The sequence below is a fragment of the Schistocerca gregaria genome, chromosome 7, assembly GCF_023897955.1.
Source record: "Schistocerca gregaria isolate iqSchGreg1 chromosome 7, iqSchGreg1.2, whole genome shotgun sequence".
Taxonomy (NCBI): Eukaryota; Metazoa; Arthropoda; class Insecta; order Orthoptera; family Acrididae; genus Schistocerca; species Schistocerca gregaria.
The window spans coordinates 418,027,987-418,051,499 of record NC_064926.1 but is presented as its reverse complement, the minus strand read 5'-3'; the positions used below and the strand labels follow the sequence as shown (position 1 = coordinate 418,051,499).

The 23,513-nt window shown below is 42.5% G+C and overlaps 1 protein-coding gene across 3 annotated transcripts in view; it reads right to left on the bottom strand.

The window, feature by feature from the left end:
* The window catches only part of LOC126281949 (probable dolichyl pyrophosphate Glc1Man9GlcNAc2 alpha-1,3-glucosyltransferase), a 122,169-nt gene that overhangs the window by 65,694 nt on the left and 32,962 nt on the right, over positions 1-23,513 (bottom strand). For all 3 annotated transcript variants that reach the window (XM_049981311.1, XM_049981310.1, XM_049981308.1), the window contains exon 7: positions 3,940-4,079. In XM_049981311.1, the coding sequence (XP_049837268.1) occupies positions 3,940-4,079 (140 nt within the window). The remainder of the gene's footprint in view (positions 1-3,939; positions 4,080-23,513) is intronic.

Genomic DNA, 23,513 nt, shown 5'->3' with positions numbered 1-23,513 from the left:
GGTGCAGCAAGGTGGAGGTTCCCTGCTGTTTTGGGGCGGCATTATATGGAGCCGACATATGCTGTTGGTGGTCACTGAAGGCGTCGTAATGGCTGTACGATACGTGAACGTTGTCCTCTGGCCGATAGTGCAACAATATTATTGGCACAATATTGGCGAGGCATTCATCTTCATGAACGGCAATTAGTGCCCCCATTGTGCACATCTTGTGAATTACTTCCTTCAGGATAACAACATCACTCAACTAGAGTGGCTAGCATGTTTTCCAGACATGAACTGTACGAACATGTGTGGGTAGATCGAAAAGGGCTGTTGGGGGCAATATGACCCACCAACCACTCTGAGGGATCTACACCGAATTGCCATTGAGGAGTGGGACAATCTGGACCAACAGTGCCTTGATGAACTTGTGGATAGTATGCCACGACGAATACAGTCACGCATCAATGCAAGAGGACGTGCTACTGTGTATTAGAGGCACTCGTGTGTACAGCAATCTGGACCACCACCTCTGAATGTCTTGCTGTAGGGTGGTACAACATGCAATATGTGGTTTTCATGAGCAATAAAAAAGGTGCAAATGATGTTTATGTTGATCTCTATTCAAATTTTCTGTACAGCTTCCGGAACTCTCGGATCCGAGGTGATGCAAAACTTTTTTGGATGTGTGTAGAACAAACCTCTGGGGTCTGATGGAATGCCTACCAGATTTGATACAGAATTTGTGGCTACAGGAAATTGTGCTTAGCATATGGAAGAAAGCACAGTTCATATCCAGAAGTGATTCACAAACTTATCATCCAAAATATTCCACACAAGATGTATGACCACACACTTAATAGCATCTTGGAATCACCACTAGAATGCAATACAGCAGGGATTCTGCATGGAATGGCTTTGATGAGTCTATGGTATGCTTGGGTGGTATGGTGGGCACTGGATGTCGAAACTGTCGTTCCACTATTGTTATTTTGTATTAAAACCTGGCATAGTTCAAATAAAGTAGGCACTTTTTTGTATATATATATATATATATATATATATATATATATATATATATATATATAATAGTTAAATTCCTTCAGGTGGCTTCAGTTGTCTAATATGAGTATGATTCCAATAATGCCGTTTGTTGGATGCAGAAGTTCCGCTGTTCACCATGTCTGTCTCAATTTGGGTGTCTCTAATACCATTTTTTCTTTCTGGATGTGCTTGCTTGCTGCTACTTAATATAAAAAGTAATACGAAAAACTCATAAGTTCATCATTCACTTTCGATTTATTTCACAGGGAAGTACAACTTTGTTCCACGACTGCGTCTCAACCGACCACAGCCGACTCTACAAGTGACAAAGAATGACTCTAGCTTCAAAGATATTCCACACGACACCTGAACTTCCGCTTGTAATAAGTCTCTTTGATATTGTTCGTCATATCCAATCAATCAATATATTGCAATTTTTAAACATAATAGTAAATTAACATAAAAAATAAGTAATTATAATTTATAAAAATTCCGACAAAAATATAAGAGAAAAACATTCACCACTTCGCCCACTAAATTCGGTATCGATAACTTCAGTTGAAAATAATACATCTCCCAGATACATTACAATGTCAACACTTAGTTCTCACATTTCCCTTAAATTATGGTTTTTGAGTACAGAGTTAGTGCTCGATAGTGTCCCACATGTGTTCCATTGGGTTCAACTCACATGAATTTGGTGGCTAACACTTTAATTTAAATTCAGTATTGTGCTCCTCAAACAACTGTTACGTGATTCTCGTTTTATGACATGAGCAGTTACACTGCTGAAGATGCTGTTGCAGTCAGCGAAGACATCAAGCATGAATGGATGCAGGTGACATACAATAATGTCCATGAAGTACACAGCAGACATGATGCCTCTGTTTACAACCAGAGGTCCCATGGAAACCCAAGTGAATGTCCACTGTGGCATAATACTGCCCTCAATAGCACATATCCGTGCTGTGGTGCATTTTCTGATCAGTCATTCGCTTGGATGATTGTGAACCCAGACACAACCACTGAACTGGTGTAACAAAATCTGTGATTCATCCAACCAGGCAACATGTTTCCACTGCTCCACAGCTCAATCTTGATGATCCTGTGGCCACTGCAATTGTAACTGATGGTGTCACCAGGTCAACATGGTAACACAAAGTGGACATCTGCTTAGACGCTCCATGTTCAACAATGTATGCTGAAAGGTATTCTCTAAAACACTTGCACCTCCACCTGTATTACAGTCACTTGTCAGTCACAGATCATCACCTATGCTGCTTTACAAAGCAGGCAAGCTTCCAACACCTTGTCGCCTACTCGTGGTTTCAGCATCCATCAACCACCACTTTCCATAGATATTCTTGACAGTAGTAAGTGAACAGACAACTTGCTTTGTCGCTTTTGAGATGCTGGTTCCCAGGTGCCAGGCTATAGCAATCTGTCATTTGTCAAAATCACTTATATCAATGGATTTCCCCTTTTGCAGTTTATTTCGTTGCTAGAATGATTCCCCTCTATCTCTGCTACATTTCATGTGCAATTCATTGGATCCAATAGGTGGCATTCAATCCCAGTGGTCATGGTTTAGCTCATCTTTGTATGTGGCACTGTGCAACAGCTAACCATACAATAAAAATCATTTTATTTATAATCATATGAGCTCTGTACCTGACTGAGAAATTTTTACCTTTATCTTATACTGGTTTCATCTTATGAATTCAGTTTCCAGCATGGAAGAAACATTTAGAGTTTAAATACTGAGTATAAATACTGAGGTGGTTAGAGAGAGCACTAACTTAGTTGGATGATGATATAAGAGAAAAGTAGCTGTGGCCACCATGAAGGAACCACCACAGAGGAGGAGGAGGAGATTACTGTTTAACGTCCCGTCGACAACGAGGTCATTAGAGACGGAGCACAAGCTCAGATTAGGATGGGGAAGGAAATCGGCCGTGCCCTTTCTAATGAACCATCCCGGCACTTGCCTGAAGCAATTTAGGGAAATCACGGAAAACCTAAATCAGGATGGCTGGACATGGGATTGAACCTTCGTCCTCCAGAATGCGAGTCCAGTGTACTAACCACAGCGCCGCCTCGCTCGGTAACCACCACAGAGTTTACCAAAAATGATTGTGGAAAATCATGGAAAACTGGAATCAGATAGCTTATGGACATTCAAGGCCTGATCCTGCTAAATATGAGTCAAATGTTTAATTAATATTTCACCTCACTTGGTTTCTATAAAGTTTGAATTTGCTCATACTACTAAAATAGAATGTGCAACATTTTCTGAAATGATTATAACATATACCCACTGAAATCAAACTGATTTTGTTTTTTCTGGTGTAGATATTCCTTTACACTTTCCCCAATAACATCCATAACCTTTTAAGATCTATCAATAAATAAATATCCAACATCATGACATGTTTTTAATGGTACTCATAATTCCAGCAAGTTATAACATGTGCCCTAATTTCATCTGATTATTTTGTGTTTGAATATAATGCACAAGACATGATTAAAAGTCAAATATTTTTGTTCTGAATGATGATGTGATTATTCATCTCCAAAACTTACTGTATCAATTGAATATGTAAATGCACGCCTTGAAAGTTGGGGTCAATTTTATCAATATAGAGAGATTGCAACTATTTAGCCCAGCATATATAAACTTTTAAAGAAAATTCAGTTCCTGCACTTTAAAATCAGCAATATGACGTGTGTAGTGCCATCATTAGTGTGCTACTCTCTGATTGTTATTATGGTGCCTATATCTGAAAATATGACTAATTAAACAATATCACCTTGCAAAAAGCTGCTTCTATTCTTGTTATAAAATATTTTTCTCACACTGTACTGTTTTTAATAGTAATTGCACACAGACTGTGAATAATTGTATTAACAACTAACCTTAAGGGTATTATTACCATGAGAATAGCTTTCTCATGAACGTGCCATCCAAAAATGAAGGAGGCCCCAGCACACAAGATAACACAGCGCACAAAATGAAGTGGGTTCCCAGGTGAATACCACAGCTTCATAATTGCTGGCTGGAAGATGAAAATGAAAATTTTCAATTAGACAAATTCTCATAACAACACACAAAAACATCACTAAGTTAAATTAATTATATATCCTGTAAATGATGATTTGGCAGCATCATTACGGATTTTCTAGTATAATATTTACCTACAAAGGAAACAATCAATGACAAAAAGTAAGATAATTACAGAGCTTTCATCTCTGTGAGTTCGAATATTTGTTGATAATGTAAGATTTGCAGGAAGAGGGGGTGGGAGAAGTGGCTCTTGGGCAGGGAGAGTGACATATAGGAACAAGAATATGAAATTTCTGCTCCATCATGCAGACAATCAATTTGTTAGTGATAATGTACATTCATTTTCAAACACTTGGCTTAATATACTTTTAATAAATTCTTTTCACTCCCTTACAAAAATCAATTTCCCTGTGCATCAGGGATATAATAAAAGAAATAACACTGATGTGCAGCTCTTTTATAATACAGAAAATACTGTTCTTTATTTAGAAGATGTACAAGAAAATAAAAATGCTTGCATGTCATGTCAGAGATAATAGTGCTGAAAATAAAATCAAAACGACATGTAGTGTCATTAGAAGGAAAATGGGGAAGTCCAGTAACTAAAAATAATGAATGTATGGTCCAAGATACCAAACATATAGCAAGTCTTTTTAACAATCACATTTTAAGTGTGAATGAGAAACTTAGAACAGGCAGCTCCAAGAGAAAAGCACAACAGTATATGTGACAATCAGTATGATAAGCATTCTGTCCATTTGAGACTATGTTAAGCTCTTCCAGGAAAAAAATATGAAAAGCACATTCATTTGATACAGCTACTGTATTCAGCCATGTATTTAATGCATTACTTTCACAAAGTATCTTTTCAGACCCACTCAAGTATGCCACTGTTAGGCCCCTCTTCAAGAAACATAGCAGGTTTCACTTTTAGCATCCATTTTAAAAGTTTTGAAAAAGCTAATCTATTTTAGAATGGTTGAACATATCTGCAAATATAAGATTCTGAGTCAGCAACAAATCATATTCCAGGAGGCGCTCTCCAGCAAACATGGTATCTACCATTTCACTGACTAATTATTAAAATATCAAACAATGGAAACTCCAAGTATGAATATCAAAAATGTAGGAAAAGACAGATTGCTACTTACCATTATGAAGACATGTCAAATTGCAGACAAGCATGATTAACCCTTTAACTGCTCTAGATGTGTTAACGCGCGCGCATTTGTACCTGTCCCTGTGTGTGCGTAAACACATTCACACATTCAGAGCACACAGGGACAGATACAAAGGCGTGCGCGTTAACACGTCCAGAGCAGTTAAAGGATTAAAATACATTCACATAAAGCTTTCGGCCACAGTCTTTGTCAGTAAACACACACACACACACACACACACACACACACACACACACACACAAAGCACACCTCATGCACACACGACTGCCAACGCCAGCACCTTGGGCCGAAATGCAACATCATGTGGGATGCAAGCAGCAAACTGGAGAGGATGAGCAACAGGAAGGGGGGGGGGGGGGGGGGTAGGAGTGTACGGATCAGGAGAGAGACTAACACTGTCTGGTGGAGTGCACAGGGACTAGACTGCCAACAGGCAGAGCGTCAGCAGGTTGTTGGGCAGGGATGTGGGAAAGAAAGGAACAAAAAAGGAGAGGAGCGGGAAAAGATGAGCGGATGTGTTGGTAGGGGCTGTAAATAAACAGGGTGGGCAACCAGAATGGGGAGGAGATGACAGGACAGAGGGTGTGGAGACTGTTGGGTGGAGGACGTGGGGACAGTATGTTACCATAGGTTGAGGTTGCGGGCGGGATAATTATGGGAGTAGAGAATGTGTTGTAAGGGTAACTTCCATCTGTGCAGAACAGAAAAGCTGATGGTGGAGGGAAGATCCAGACGTGCTCGCTTAATGAAGCAGCCACTGAAATCAAATCCGTTATGTTCAGCTGCATTTTGTGCCACAGGGTGGTCTACTTTGCTCTTGGCTACAGCTTCCATTTATACTGGTGGGCAGCTGGTTGGTAGTCATACCAATATAAAAAAAAGCTGTGCAATGATTACAGGAGAGCTGGTAATTGACATGGCTGCTTTCACAGGTGGCCCTGACCTTGATGGAAGAGGATAAATCTGTGACAGGACTGGGACGATTGGGCAGGTTTTGCACCTGGGTCTTCCACTGGGATATGATCCTTCTGGCAACAGATTGGGATTGGGAGTGGCATAGGGATGGACTAGATTGTTGTGGAGGTTGGGTGGGCGATGGAGCATCACTTTAGGAAGGGTGCGAAATATCTCAGGTATGATGTCACTCAATTCAGGGCACAATGGTAAGTAACTAAAGCCCTGGCGAAGGATGTGGTTTAGTTATTCCAGTCTGGGGTGGTACTGGGTGATGAAGGGGACACTCCTTTGTGGCTGGTTTTTGGAAGCAATAGGAGGATTAGCATTGTACATGGAAATGGCATGGGAGCTCTGTTTGTGAACTAGGTCTGGGGGATAGTGCCTGTCTGTGAAGGACTTGGTTGAGACCCTCAGCATACTGAGCAAGGGAGTTTTTGTCACTGCAGATACACCATCTCTGAGTAGCCAGGGATTTTTTTGTGTGAAAGGGATGACAGCTGTCAAAATGGAGGTACTGTTGGTGGGTTTAATGTTGACAGAGCTGCAGGCTGAGCTGTCAGAGAGGAGATGGTCAACATCTGGAAGGTGGCCACTGGGTTGAGGAGGACCACGTGAGGCAGATGGGAGAGAAGGTGTTGAGGTTGTGAAGGAATGAAGATAAGGGTTAGGGTGTTTGGCCCTGGGTCCAGATCATGAAGATATCATCAATGAACGTGAACCAGACTAAGGGTTTGATGTTTTGGGATGCTAGGAATGTGTCTACCAGATGGCCCATAAAATGGTTGACATTGGAGGGTGCCATGTGGGTGCCCATAGCTGGGTCGTGGAATTGTTTATATATACCATCCCTTCCAATGAGAAGTAGTTGTGGGTTAGGATAAAGTTAGTAATGTGTATAACGAATGAGGTAGAGGGTTTGGAGTCTGAAGGACATTGGGAAAGATAGTGTTCAGTAGCAGTAAGACCATGTGCATGAGGGATGTTGCTGTATAGGGAGGTGGCGTCAACAGTGAAAAGTAGGGATCCAGGAAGTAAAGAGGTGATGACTAGGTGAAGGGAGTCTTTGACTTGGGAGGCTAAATTAGTGGCAATTGGTTGGAAGTGTTGATCAATGAGTACAGAGATTCTTTCAGTGTGGGCACAATAACCAGCCACAATGAGGCGTCCAGGATTTTTGGGTTTGTGGATTTTAGGGAGCATGTAGAAGGTGTCATAGGGGTGAGGGGGGGGGGGGGGGTTGGATTCAGGGGAGTTGTTCTGGGAAGCGTCTAAAGCTTGAAGCAGGAATTGGAGTTTGTGTTGGACTTCTGGGATAGGATCACTCTGGCAGTGTTTATAAGTGGAGGAGTCAGATAATTGGTGGAGGCCATATGCCAGGTAGTCACTGTGCTTCATAAAAGTGGTGAAACCTTTGTCTGCAGGTAGGATGATCAGGTCAGGATTTGTTTTGAGGTTGTGTATGGCATCTTCCTTCTACTGAAAGGTTGGTGTTCTGAGAAATGGAATAGTTATGATAAAATATCAACAAAGTTAATTAAAATTATCACTTTACAATGGCCTTAAGGTCAAAACTGCATTTGTGAAACAAATAATTTCTAATCAATAGCGAATATGATGCCCTTTAAAAATAAATAAATAGTGTTCTTGCAAATTTAGTAAAATATTGAGTTATTTGTGTAACCAGTCATTTATCAGTTGAACATTTCCCAGATGGTTGAAATATGCTAATATTAACCCTCTGTCTACAAAAGGAGACAAAGAAATACCACAAAATTTCCATCCAATTTTACATTTGCTAGCATTCTTGAAATTTTTATTGTTGACCATCTGAAAACAAATAATATACTGTCACAGTCATACTACAGATTTATAAAGGGTTCAAATACTGAGAAGGCTACTCACACAAACAGTGAGTACTCACACAAACAGTGAGTACTCACACAAACAGTGAGAATCGACTTACTGCATCAGACAATACTTTACAAGCTACTGGTGTATCTTGTGATCAGTCAAAGGCTTTCGATTGTGTAAATCACAATATCTTTTTAAATAAATTACATCTTTAGGGTGCAACAGGAAATGCTGCAAAAGTGTTCAAATTTTTACTCTCTGATAAGAAACAAATTGTGTCAATAGGAAAGAGTCCTGTATTAAGCTAACAGGCATCACCCAACTGGTAACTAATTACATGTGGTGGTCCACAAGGTCTGCCTTTGGGACCTTACTTTTTCTTGTGTGTATCAATTCTCTTTCTTTAGTAACATTACCAGACTCCAAGTTTGTTTTGTTTGCAGACGATACAAACATTGCAACCGTACTGGTGTAACCACAAGCGTCGGAACGAAGACGCGGAATTGGATAGCGCTGCGCGAGATGCAACCCTGCAAGTAGTGAATAAAAGCGCCACTCCTGCCAGTCTCAGCCACTCAAATTGTATCCGTACATGGACAGTATAGGAACAATTGTAGACCAGACTCAGTATAGCAGATTCAGTTATCAGTGACACGTGTTAACTTGCAGGAACTTCGTCTATAGTGACAAACATTACAATTTGCATGTTACTATCGATACCAATGTAATTCAAAAGTTAAGTATTGTCAAATCTGTTTTATAGAAAGAAAACTACTAATGTTATTTGTTTGAATTGTTGTGTAGCATTCCGAGAAAGCAGCATTCCTGCAGCCACCCTATAAGTGATGAGTGGGCAAGATCCAACAGATTTCATTAATGTAATTTTTATAGACATTAATACCAGGTGATCAAAAAGTCAGTATAAATTTGAAAACTGAATAAATCACGGAATAATGTAGACAGAGAGGTACAAATTGACACACATGCTTGGAATGACATGGGGTTTTATTAGAACCAAACAAATAACAAAAGTTCAAAAAATGTCCGACAGATGGTGCTTCATCTGATCCGAATAGCAATAATAACATAACAAAGTAAGACAAAGCAAAGATGATGTTCTTGACAGGAAATGCTCAATATGTCCACCATCACTCCTCAACAATAGCTGTAGTCGAGGAATAATGTTGTGAACAGCACTGTAAAGCATGTCCGGAGTTATGATGAGGCATTTGGCATCGGATGTTGTCTTTCAGCATCCCTAGAGATGTCGGTCCATCTCGATACTCTTGCGGCTTCAGGTAACCTCAAAGCCAATAATCGCAGGGGACCTGGGAGGCCAAGCATGATGAAAGTGGCGGCTGAGCACACGATCATCACCAAATGATGCACGCAAGAGATCTTTCACGCGTCTAGCAATATGGGGTGGAGTGCCATCCTGTATAAACATTGTACGTTCCAGCAAGTGTTTATCAGCCAGGCTGGGGATGATGCGATTCTGTTACATATCGACGTACCTCTTACCCGTCATGGTAGCAGTTACAAAACCAGAATCACACATTTCCTCAAAGAAAAAAGGCCTGATAATGGTAGATGTGGTAAATCCAACCCATACCATGACTTTCTCGTCGTGCAATGGAGTTTCCACGACAGTTCTAGGATTTTCGGTAGCAGTTGTGGGCATTGACAGACCCTCTGAGTGTGAAATGAGCTTCGTCGGTCCACAACATGTTACTCAACCAATCATCAACTTCTGCCATCTTTTGAAACGCCCACACCGCAAATGCCCTCCGCTTCACTAAATCGCCAGGTAACAGTTCATGATGCTGATGGATTTTGTATGGATAGCATCAAAAAGTGCCAACCAAACAGTAGTGTATGGAATGCCGGTGCGACGTGCGACTGCATGAGCGCTGACTTTCCCATGCATACACTAACCTGCTACAGTCACCATTTCTTCCTGAACTGTCTCAGCAGCATTACACCTTGTGCTCGGTCGACCACTGCGGGTCTATTGTCTAAACAACCAGTGGCTTTGAACTTCGAAATCATTCTCGCCACAGCTGCATTTGTCAACGGACCTTTACCCATTCGAATCCCCTTCCTATGGCGATAGGATCGCAACGCTGAAATAGCACATTCCCCATTCTGATAATACAGCTTCACTTAAAGCAGCTTTTCAGGTAACATCAACATGCTGCGACTGCTGGCGCATCTGATTCTCTCTCTCATTACAGTTCCTTTTATACAAGATTGTCAGGCGCAGTCACTGACGTTTTGCCGTCCAGCGCCATCTGTCGGACATTTTGTGAACTTGGTTTTATTTTTGTTCTAATAAAACCCCATGTCATTCCAAGCATGTATGTGTCAATTTTTACCTCTCTATCTACATTATTCTGTGGTTTATTAAGTTTTCAAATTTATGCTGACTTTTTGATCACCTGGTATATGGTTGCTAGCCAATTCTCTGTCATTAAACATTGAACAAATACATCATACACATTTGAGAACTTTCAAGGGATTTGCTCCAGTATATAGTGAAAATATGACAACAGGTAGATAGAAGAGGTTGACAATGTTGAATTCTTGGGATTACAGTTTGACAATAAATTCAACTGGGAGGAGCATACCACAGAACTGTTGGAGCATGTAAACAAATCTTTAATGTGGATGTTGTCAGAAATAGGTGACAAAAATATAAAAAAACCTAGGGTACTTTGCTTGTTTTCATGCCAGAAGTCAAATGGGATCATTTTTGGGGGTAGCTCATCAAATCACACTAAAGTTTCGCGAGTCTAAAAATGTATAATAATACAAATTGGTTGTGATGTGAACTCAAGAATGTCCCACAGAGAAATATTCAAGGAACTGGAGATAATGAATACTTCCCCATACACCAATGGCTTAAAGAAATTTGTCACAACTAACATACCTCTTTTTTTCAAACCAACAGCTCAGTTCATGGAATCAGTAAGAAATACAAACAATCTGTGATGACAGGCAGTCACGCGGCTGACACTGCATGATCAGCTGATGGCTTACTACGTGTTTACCGAGTTCATGCATTGGCTGCTAGGAGTGCTGAAGTGTTGTTACTCCTCGCCAGGGCATGCGCATGTTCCATCATTTTGAGTGATGTATTTTAGACTATTCAGCTGTAGACTACTTTCTGAGGTTATTGTTCTTAGTGTCTGTCAACGAATTGTTTCCTCCAGTTTATTTAGTAATATTTTCATGTGATTTCTGTACTGTGGAAGGATCCTAATTACAGAAATAAAGCACACTGAATGTAGGAGCCATCTGAATGCAATTCTTCCACAATAAGAACATGAAATTAAGCCTCACGCACAGCAAGACTTGCGACATTGGTCAACCCGGTGTGATTTGTGGTCAAGAATATGATTCATGAGGCTCAAGAACATCACATTCAATAACAGAAACATGCAGAGACAGATGCACCCGCAATCTCAATACTGGCAGTGCAGCTATCCCCATTCTGCCCTCATGACTCTGCGTTACGGTTCGCCTAGGCTGAGAAGAGCATTCTTTGTGTCAGTGTGGCATCTGACTCCATAACATTTGCTTTAGTGGTTAGTCAACTGTATGACTCATATTCAGCCAAAGTGCAAGATATTATAACATCACCACCCAGCACAAAAGTGTATCTGAAACTCATGACGGGATATGTGACTGGACTGAGGACTTTTTGGTAGGGAGGATGCAGCAGGTTGTTTAGGACAGTGTGTCATCATCAGATGTAGAAGTAATTTCAGGGTGCCCCAGGGAAGCATGTCAGGACTCTTGCTGTTCATGTCATCTATTAATGACCTTGCAGACAGTATTAATAATAACCTCAGACTTTTTGCAGATGACGCAGCTATCTATGGTGAAGTAATGTCTGAAAAAAGTTGCATAAACATTCAGTCAGGTCTTGATAAGATTTCCAAGCGGTACAAAGACTGGTAATTGCTTTAAATGTTCAGAAATGTAAAACTGTGCACTTCACAAAATGGAAAAACATATTATCCTATCAATGAGTCACTGCTGGAATCGGCCAGCTCATACAAATACCTTGGTGTAACACTTTGTAGGAACATGAAATGGAATGGTCACATACATTCAGTCGTGGGTAAAGCAGGTGGCAGACTTCGGTTTATTGGTGGAATACTGGGGAAGTGCTATCAATCTACAAAATAGATTGCTTACAAATTACTTGTGAGTGGTTCTAGAATATTACTCAAGTGTGTGGGACACATACCATATATGAATAACGGGGGATATTGAACATATACGGAGAAGGGTAGCACAAATGGCCACAGGCTTGTTTGGTCCTTGGGACAGTGTCACAGAGATACTGAGGAACTGAGCTGGAAGACTCTTGAAGATAGACGTAAACTATCCTGAGAAAGTCTGTTAACAAAGTTTCAAGAAACAGCTTTTAAAGATAACTCTATGAATATACTACAATGTATAACTCACTTAGGGATCATGAGGATAAGATTAGAATAATTACTGCATGCACAGAAACATTCAAATACTCATTCTTCCCACACTCCATACATGACCTGGGTGCCTTGCTGGAAGACATATCACAATCACTGCAGTTCATAGCGCATTTGAGGGATCGGATCTCTCACATTTCAGGCAACATCCTGACATGGCATGCACCATATGTTAATCCATAAAGAGTTGAAATGATGCACCCATGTCATGCTACAAAAAGAGGCATCAGGACAGTGCTCATGTCACCATATACTGGACCACTCCCTCAGTAGCAAGACAAAATACAATGAAGAATATTTTCCTTAATGGCAAGAGAAGTTTCTATAGACTGGCTTAAACTAGTGTTCATTCTGGAAGAATCTTTAGATGCTCACCTTCCCCTACACCAATCAACGCCAATCATTTGACAGCAGACAGCCACCTCCTGTAACCCCCATCATGCAGATGCAATGTCAGACATAGCCCGGACGCCAGGTGCATTTTCCGGCAAGGTTCGAGGATGGCAACTAATGACAATGACATTCTGCTTCCCTGTGAGGGACTGTGTGGTGTAAGTCCTTTGCATAGCTGTCACTATGTGATCAGCTGTTTGCTTACTACATGTCAACTGAGTTTGTGTGACAGCTGCAGCTGCTAAGAGTGCTAATGCATGGTTACTTCTTGCTGCAGTGTGTGGATGTTTGCGGTTTTGAATTGTATATTTTGGACTATTCTGTTGTTGACTACTTTTTGAAATTCTTGCTCTTAGCATCTGTCAAGGAGTGACAGACCTGCCTGAAACAAGCTGAGCAGTGCCTCTAATATAGTCATGAAATGAAATACGATGATACCAGTGCTGTGGTGCAAACACCAAGTTTCAGGACAGCATAATCAAGAAATCTATTGAAAGAAAGACATCAGAAAATCCAATAAACAGGGATGGCCCCGTGGGTGCCACCCAGCCACAGCAAGGGTCATCTGGCACGGTGGCCATTGCCGGGAGTTCTGGTGCCCCAAAACGATGAGCATCAACTCCTGGCATACACGAGGCATTAACAGCTTAGGTACTAGCAGTGTGATCCCTGTGGTTTTAGGGGGCTCAGCCACACGGGTCCTTAACAGCCCCACCACATGGACTGGCTACCGTGCTGGTCACCTAGCAGAAGGGGAGCCAGGGTGCAAAGGGAAAGGGGAGGGGAGGGGAGGGGGAGAGGAAGCTGCAGCATGGAAGCTAGGTAGGGAGTTCATCCCCAAATGGCTCACACTGAATGGAAAATTTTGGAAATGGAGGTCAAAGCCCAAGGGGACCAAAAACACCGAAAAGGAGATGGAAACAGTGAACTAAACAATAGCACAGACCGAAACAAAGCCAGAAGGATAACCAGGTCGACATAAAGAAGTCCACTAAGAAGGAAAAGAGGGGGCAGGGACAAAGGAGCAAGGAGAGAGAGAGAGAGAGAGAGAGAGAGAGAGAGAGAGAGAGAGAGAGAGGAACAGGAATGGTAATGCAGCCTTCAAAGGAAAGGAGGCTGCAATAGCTCGGGGCCCTGGATGGAAATGGGGCAACCACGTAAGCTTGTTGTGAAATAAGCACTAAGGTGCTGTTGTTTTCCAGTGGGCACTGATTGGCAGCTACCCCAAATACAGAAATCATCCACATACAGAGCAGGAGTGACCAACAGTTCAGCAGAGGCAGGAAGCCCATTAATAGTGATGAGAAAAAGAAAGTCACTTAATATGGAGCCCTTTGGAACACCATTCTCCTACATCCATAGAGAGCTGAGGACAGTGCCAAGCTGGATTCTCAACGATTGATGGGACAGGAACTGGCAAATACAAATCAAGAGGAGGACCTGAAGACCCCACTCATGGAGTGCAAGGAGGATGCAATGGTGGCAAGCTGCGTCAAGATGTGGTTCATCTGTAAAGGAGACCACTTATAAAACACTAATATGACCTATTCTTGAGTACTGCTTGAGCATTTGGGATCCCTATCAGGTCGGATTGAGGGATGACATAGAAGCAATTCAGAGGCAGGCTGTTAGATTTGTTACTGGTAGGTTTGATCATCACGCGAGTGTTACCGATATGCTTCAGGAACTCGGGTGGGAGTCTCTGGCGGAAAGGAGGTATTCTTTTCGTGCATCATTACTGAGGAAATTTAGAGAACCAGCATATGAGGCTGACTGCAGTATAATTTTACTGCCACCAACTTATATTTCGCGGAAAGACCACAAAGATAAGATAAGCGAGATTAGGGCTCATACAAAGGCATAGAGGCATCCATTCCTCCCTCGTTCTGTTTGGGACTGGAACAGGGAGAGGAGATGCTAGTTGTGGTACGAGGTACCCTACGCCACGCACCATATGGTGGATTGCAGATGTATGTAGATGTAGACATAGGGGGAAAATGTCTTAGTGCCAAATACTGGAGGAGATACTGTCGTTGCCGAGGATTGGGTGATTAAGCAATTAGTTACTGAAGGAATCAGGGCAGCTGAATCATGGGAAGAAGAAAGGGCCAGAAACGGCTCCCATTCAGTAACAGGTTCATTGTAGGATTCCATTTGATAAGTGGTAAAATATATGTGGGAAGTTCCAGCCTGCTGTTTCCAGAGAGGGTAGGCAGCTGGATAGGAGGCTAGCACCAAAGCCATTGCTAAATGGGTCATGAGGTGTTCCGCAAGAACTGATGGAACTGTACAGAGACCACCTGGAAGGGCAAGGCCCACAATGAAGACTGCCACTGACAACCTTGGAAGGTGCCCATACCTGTGACAAAGGGGTAGAAGAACCTAGAGAGGAAACAAAGCATTCCCAACACAAGTAATGAGCTCTGGCACGAAGACATTTAAAGGTGATAAGGCCGGTTTTGATAAATAATCAGCATTGGCGGCCGAAGACTTCCAGCATAAGAAGTCAGCCTCATTCCTGCCAACGGCCTTGTCGAAGAGGGCGGAGGAGTGAATAGAGGTTTAGGGCACTCTCTTGTCCTAGGGGTGGGAAATTGCCCCTAAAGGCGGAAGAATCAGCAATGATCAACGACATGAGGATGCAGAAGGCAATGGAAACCACTGCATTAAAGACATGTAACGTGTATCCACAGGACATGTGGCCTATAGTTGAAGTGTCATGATGATCTCTCCATTGGCAAAAGATTCCGGAATAGTCCCCCATTCGGATCTCCGGGAGGGGACTGCCAAGGGGGAGACTGAATAATCAACGAAAGGATAATGTTCTACGACTCGGGGTGTGGAATATCAGAAACTTGAACGTGATAGGGAAACTAGAAAAAGGGAAATGCAAAGGCTCAATCTAGATATAGTAGGGGTCAGTGAAGTGAAGTGGAAGGAAGACAAGGATTTCTGGTCAGATGAGTATCGGGTAATATCAACAGCAGCAGAAAATGGTATAACAGGTGTAGGATTCATTATGAATAGGAAGGTAGGGCAGAGGGTGTGTTACTGTGAACAGTTCAGTGACCGGGTTGTCCTAATCAGAATCGACAGCAGACCAACACCGACAACGATAGTTCAGGTATACATGCCGATGTCGCAAGATGAAGATGAACAGATAGAGAAAGGATGCAGTTGTAGGGGAAGGAGTAGAAGAAAAGGTTACAGGAGAATATGGGCTTGGGACAAGGAATGAAAGAGGAGAAAGACTAATTGAGTTCTGTAACAAGTTTCAGCTAGTAATAGCGAATACCCTGTTCAAGAATCACAAGAGGAGGAGGTATAGTTGGAAAAGGCCGGGAGATATGGGAAGATTTCAATTAGATTACATCATGGTCAGACAGAGATTCCGAAATCAGATGCTGGATTGTAAGGCGTACCCAGGAGCAGATATAGACTCAGATCACAATATAGTAGTGATGAAGAGTAGGCTGAAGTTCAAGACATTAGTCAGGAAGAATCAATACGCTAAGAAGTGGGATACGGAAGTTCTAAGGAATGTCGAGATACGTTTGAAGTTCTCTAACGCTATAGATACAGCAATAAGGACTAGCGCAGTAGGCAACACAGTTGAAGAGGAATGGACGTCTCTAAAAAGGGCCATCACAGAAGTTGGAAAGGAAAACATAGGTACAAAGAAGGTAGCTGCGAAGAAACCATGGGTAACAGAAGAAATACTTCAGTTGATTGATGAAAGGAGGAAGTACAAACATGTTCCGAGAAAATCAGGAATACAGAAATACAAGTCACTGAGGAATGAAATAAATAGGAAGTGCAGGGAAGCTAAGACGAAATGGCTGCAGGAAAAATGTGAAGACATCGAAAAAGATATGATTGTCGGAAGGACAGACTCAGCATACAGAAAAGTCAATACAACCTTTGGTGACATTAAAAGCAACGGAGGTAACATTAAGAGTGCAACGGGAATTCCACTGTTAAATGCAGAGGAGAGAGCAGATAGGTGGAAAGAATACATTGTAAGCCTCTATGAGGGGGAAGATTTGTCTGATGTGATAGAAGAAGAAACAGGAGTCGATGTAGAAGAGATAGGGGATCCAGTATTAGAATCGAAATTTAAAAGAGCTTTGGAGGACTTACGGTCAAATAAGGCAGAAGGGATAGATAACATTCCATCAGAATTTCTAAAATCATTAGGGGAAGTGGCAACAAAATGACTATTCACGTTGGTGTGTAGAATATATGAGTCTGGTGACATACCATCTGACTTTCGGAAAAGCATCATCCACACAATTCCGAAGACAGCAAGAGCTGACAAGTGCGAGAATTATCGCACAATCAGCTTAACAGCTCATGCATCGAAGCTGCTTACAAGAATAATATACAGAAGAATGGAAAAGAAAATTGAGAATGCGCTAGGTGACGTTCAGTTTGGCTTTAGGAAAAGTAAAGGCACGAGAGAGGCAATTCTGACGTTACGGCTAATAATGGAAGCAAGGCTAAAGAAAAATCAAGACACGTTCATTGGATTTGTCGACCTGGAAAAAGCGTTCGACAATATAAAATGGTGCAAGCTGTTCAAGATGCTGCAAAAAGTAGGGGTAAGCTATAGGGAAAGACGGGTCATATACAATATGTACAACAACCAAGAGGGAATAATAAGAGTGGACGATCAAGAACGAAGTGCTCGTATTAAGAAGGGAGTAAGACAAGGCTGTAGCCTTTCGCCCCTACTCTTCAATCTGTACATCGAGGAAGCAATGATGGAAATAAAAGAAAGGTTCAGGAGTGGAATTAAAATACAAGGTGAAAGGATATTGATGATACGATTCGCTGATGACACTGCTATCCTGAGTGAAAGTGAAGAAGAATTAAATGATCTGCTGAACGGAATGAACATTCTAATGAGTACACGGTATGGTCTGAGAGTAAATCGGAGAAAGATGAAGGTAATGAGAAGTAGTAGAAATGAGAACAGCGAGAAACTTAACATCAGGATTGATGGTCATGAAGTCGATGAAGTTAAGGAATTCTGCTACATAGACAGTAAAATAACCAATGACGGACGGAGCGAGGAGGACATCAAAAGCAGACTCGCTATGGCAAAAAAGGCATTTCTGGCCAAGAGAAGTCTAAAAATATCAAATAACGGCCTTAATTTGAGGAAGAAATTTCTGAGGATGTACGTCTGGAGTACAGCATTGTATGGTAGTGAAACATGGACTGTGGGAAAACCGGAACAGAAGATAATCGAAGCATTTGAGATGTGGTGCTATAGACGAATTAGGTGGACTGATAAGGTAAGGAATGAGGAGGTTCTACGCAGAATCGGAGAGGAAAGGAATATGTGGAAAACACTGATAAGGAGAAGGGACAGGATGATAGGACATCTGCTAAGACATGAGGGAATGACTTCCATGGTACTAGAGGGAGCTGCAGAGGGCAAAAACATAGAGGAAGACAGAGATTGGAATATGTCAAGCAAATAATTGAGGACGTAGGTTGCAAGTGCTACTGTGAGATGAAGAGGTTAGCACAGTCAGTAGACTGATGGAAAAAAAAAAAAAAAAACTTAAGATGCTACTAGGTGTGACAATAGTCATGGATAGTGGTGACAGTGGCTGTGCTCCACCACAGAACTGGCCAATGCCGAATGGGGTCTGTCAAGCAGGAAACACCAACACCAGCAGTGCTAATTATCTTATTGACAGATCATGGATGATTTCAGCATTCTAACCTGACAAAGAAGATGGAAAAATGACTTGGGAGGTATCTATAGGCCAATCAGCACGATGGAAAGCTCAGTGGGATAAACTGATCATTAAGAGGTGGGAAGCGAATGAGAGAATAATGGGAAGTGGTTACTATCACAGAGGTCATCATGTGGCGACCAGTGTGAGGAAGGAAGAAAGGAAGGGGAAGAGAGCGAAAGATCAATGGCAGAGAAAGTGCCATATGCAGCACTAAAATGAGCAGGGGGACCATCATTAAGAAGACACAGGTCATGGTCTGCAAGAAATTGGTCAGTGAGTAGCCCCCAACTATATGAAAGAGCACTGCCCCACATAAGGTGATGGGCATTTAAATTACCAAGGAGGAGAGAGGGAGGGAGGGAGGGAGGGAGGGAGGGAGGGAGGGAGGGAGGGAGGGAGGGAGGGAGGGAGGGAGGGAGGGAGGGAGGGAGGGAGGGAGGGAGGGAGGGAGGGGTGAGTTGCTTAAGGAAGGCTGCTGGAGCAGCAGATGTGGGTGGCCTATTAGGAGGGGGAAAGAGACTGCAAACAGTGACTGGAGAGTCCAAGTGGACAAGGACAGCAACTGCTTCCAATGGGGTATGAAGTGGGACCCATGTACTAACAATATGCATATGACCAATGGACAGGCACCAGTGGAAGCCCTCAAAGGGTGACCCAGTTCCAACAGAAAGTGCGGAACTCATGAAGGGTTGGTGAGTGAGCATCAGTAAAATGAAGTTCCTGGAAAATAACACAAGCTGCCGAGTAAAAGGCAATATGGGACCGCAACTCTGGGAGGTAATGGTAGCATCCATTACAGTTCCATTGAATAAGCACAGAGTGGGTATCCAAATGGGAGGCGAATGGGCTGGAGCCAATCATGCCACCAGTTCACCAACTATCACAAAAGAGAATGAGGTGACACCCATAAATAAGAGGTCAGATACAGGTTACGAGGGGGGCAGGTGGCACCTATGGGGGTATTGGGGGACCTTGTCCTGGGACTTATGTTTTTTCTTCTTCTCTTTCATATGCTGAGTACGGCAGGGCACAGAGGAAGAGCAGGATTCTGCAAGATTTGGGACCAAAAGAGAATGGGTGGCCTTGGGGCGCACAGATTGTGTGTCTCAAGGCCAAGTTTCAGTAGCAAGCCTCCAGCCTGAGGAACCCCAGAGGGGGGGGGGGGGGGGGGGATGCCAGGAGGGAGCTCCATCACCAGCGAGCACCAACGGAGGTGGACCCTTCTTCAGATGGGGAGGGAGAGCGCCATGTAGATGGAAGGGTGTGGGAACAGCAGGGGAGGGGGAGAGGAGAGGAGAGGAGGACAGGACTGGGGTAAGGAAGGGGGAGGAGGGGGAAAGGATGTAACAGAGGCCAAAGTAGAAGTCACTGATACACAGGATGAAGTCTGTCAAATTCCTGATGAGCGACAGTGTAAGACGAACGATCCAGGGACTTAAACTCTTTTATCTTCTTTTGCTTCTCATAATCCGGAAAATCTGGTGAGTGTGGAGATGGACGGACAAGGTGGAACACAGGAGCTTCCCTTATGGAACAAGTGACCACAGTCACCACATAGAGGGTCTGCCTTATATCAGGAAGACGTGTGCCTGAAACGCAAGCATCGAAAGCATTTCATGGTTGGTGGAATACATGGTTTGTCATCACGCCCATAATACATAACCTTGATCTTCTCTGGGAGAATGTCTCCCTCAAATGCCAGAATGAAGATGCCTGTATCAGTGTGATTGTTCTTACGACCTTTCTGCATGTGTTGAACAAAATGAATGCCCAGTCATTCCAGATTATCATCAGTTTGAAGGATGAGGTCCCTATGAAGAATGACTCCCTGGCCCATGTTCAGAGATTGATGAGGTGTAATGGACACTGGGCTGTTGCCAAGATGATCACAAGCACAAAGAGCTGCAGAATGGATAACAAAAGAAGTTTTGATCAACAGGGAACTCAACCGCATATTACTTAGAGACTCTACTTCGAAAAACTTGTCTTTGATATTTCCCACAAAAAATAATGGCTTTTTGGTGGTGAATGTGTCCCTGTCTGTGTTAGTACAGACTCAGTAGTGTGGAAAGTGTTTCACGCCAAGCCTGTGAGCTTGGCCCTCCTCCCAGAGTGTATCTAGGGAAAGAAAGGCTGTGGGGTCATAAGAAGCAGGCTTCAATGATCTGTTACCACTCAAAGAGATGGCCATAGGAGAAAGGCCAGATTTTTGGAACTTGATATGCTTCATGTGAAAAGCACCTGCCCTGATACCACCCACTGTGTTCAGGGGCTCTCCTTACACACACTCCAATCAGGCACATTTCCCAATGGGCACCAACCAGCCACATGAAGGGCCATCTGGCATGGCAGCCATTGCCAAGAGTTCCTATGCTCTGGAATCACAAGCAACCACTCCCAGACATACATGAGAAGGCAACAGGTCAGGTACTAGAAGAGTAATCCCTGTGTTGTCACGGGGCTCAGCCATATGGGTGCATAACAGCACCACCACGTGGACTGGCTACACATGCTGGTGACCTAGCAGGTCAGATGGAGACTACAGCAGAAAGAGGGGGAGGAAGGGAGGAGAGGAAACCATGCTGTAGAAGCTAGGGAGGAAGTTCTCCCCTAAATGGCTCGCACTACAGATAGAAAATTTAGAAGCGGAGCTCAAACACAAAAGAGGGACCAAAAATGTCAAAAAGGAAGGATGAAAGAAGAAAGGCAAGAGGAACAAAGCCACAAGAAATACAGGAAATTATGTATATAGCCTGGTCAACATAAGTAAGAAGCCCACAAGAGAGGAAGAAGGGGGAAGTGGGGAGGGGAAGGGGCGAGGATGGTGAGGGAGGGGCACAGGGAAACAAATGCAGTCTGGGAGGGAAGGGACTGCAATAGCTCGGGGTCCTGTGGACGCCATGTATGAACTCATGAAAGAACCAAGAGCACCTTTGGAGAGGAGAGGGAGGGGAGGGGAGGGGTGGAGGAGAGGGGGAGTGGAGGTGAGATGGTGAAACTGGTAATGTGTCACTTTAGGAACCCTCCCCACACACTACCAATTAAAAATGCATCAGGTCTGAGTAGAAAAGTCCTGACCAAGTTAAGGAAAGCATATCAAGGAGCAGCCAAGCATCCAACAATGCATGGGATGGAGCAATATGGAACTGAATGTTAAATGGCAGCAAATTATGATTTTGCCTACATGCAAAGAAATGCACACATGTACTTATAAGCAAAGGGCCTTTATTTTGGCTGTTGTTTTCTATTATTCAACAGTACAGTTGCTTTTTTAGTTTAATGAGACTAATTTTTACATTCGCTGCTGCCCTTGAATCTGATATCATAAACATTCGTAAAGAGGCACCGTTTACATAGTTTTCACTTGGAGAAATGTTACGTAATTTTCTTTCAGCACTTTATCACGTGTTGTGTGTTGTATACGAACTTTTCTTCTGACAAGTGTTCCAAAACTGCTTTGTTCCTCAGCTGTTGTCTTCATTCTGATTTTACAATTACTTCTGCCCTTGCCTCCACATCCATTACTTCCCTGAATTATTCTTTACTGGTAGTTCAAAATGGTATTGTCTTGAGCTTATATGTTGCATTTTTCCTACAGGATAGAATAAAAACTTGTTAAAAACTGTACAAATGGTTGAGAAATTTCAATTCCTACATTTTGTTTTATCGGGTGTATGAATTCCCATATACAATCTACTGAAGTGAAAAAAATTGCTTCGCTACTGATACTATTTCTGAACTTTGCCATCAGAACAGTATCAAACCACAATTTTTATGGAAGAAATGGAGAGCAGTGAGGATACATGAAGTATCTCTATTTTTTGCAATCGTTTTGCATGTGTATTTTGTAAAGAAACCTAAACTTAGCGATTATTGCTCTGAAGACCCTGTGCTTGCTTCATCATTTGCTTCTCAGCTAATGTCATGAAACATTTTTTGCATATTCAGGATGCCGCATGTGAACAATAATGCACTATTATAGACACCTCAAGAATCAGGCCATGACCTTCTGCATAAAATAAGACCTGTTTGGGACTTTTTCACAGAAAGATGCAGAAAAGTCTTTTTTCTGACTGTGGATGAAGCAATATGTCCCCTTTGAGGAAGAATTGGATTCCCTGTTTATATGAAAGACAAACCAGAGAAATATTGGATAAAACTGTATGTTGTAAGTGATACTCAAACAGGTTACATGTGCATTGCTGAAGTTTATACTGGAGGAAAAGGAAATATTGACAATTCTGTCAAATCCCTGTTGCTGAGGCTGTGTTCCTCTTACTTGGGAAAAGGACATGTGGTATACATGGACAGATTTTACATAAGTCCTGCATTCCCTGAAGAACAATGGGAAATAAATACACTGGGAGTTAGAACTGTGATGAAGAACATGATAAGTTTGCCTAGAGACCTAATAAATCAAAAACTAAAGAAAGGAGAAATGATATTTCATCACAAAGGACACTTTTCCTGCTTTAAATGGAAAGACAAACATGATGCACACATGTTGTCGACACAGCATAAGATGACTGCTGCACATGTCAGTGTAAAATCCATGAGTGGATGTGTTGAGGTAGTGAAGTCAGACATACTAGACTATAAAAAGTGTGCATTAGTAGATTTTATGTGTAAATTAGCAAAGCAATTGGTTCACAAAGGAGGAGCACAACTAAATAAAGACACACATTCAGCATTTGGAGTTGCAAGTGCAAACAGACTCACAGTATGTCACTTTCATGGAGAAACTGCCACCAACAGAAAAGAAAACAAACCCAACTAGAAGATGCAAGGTCTG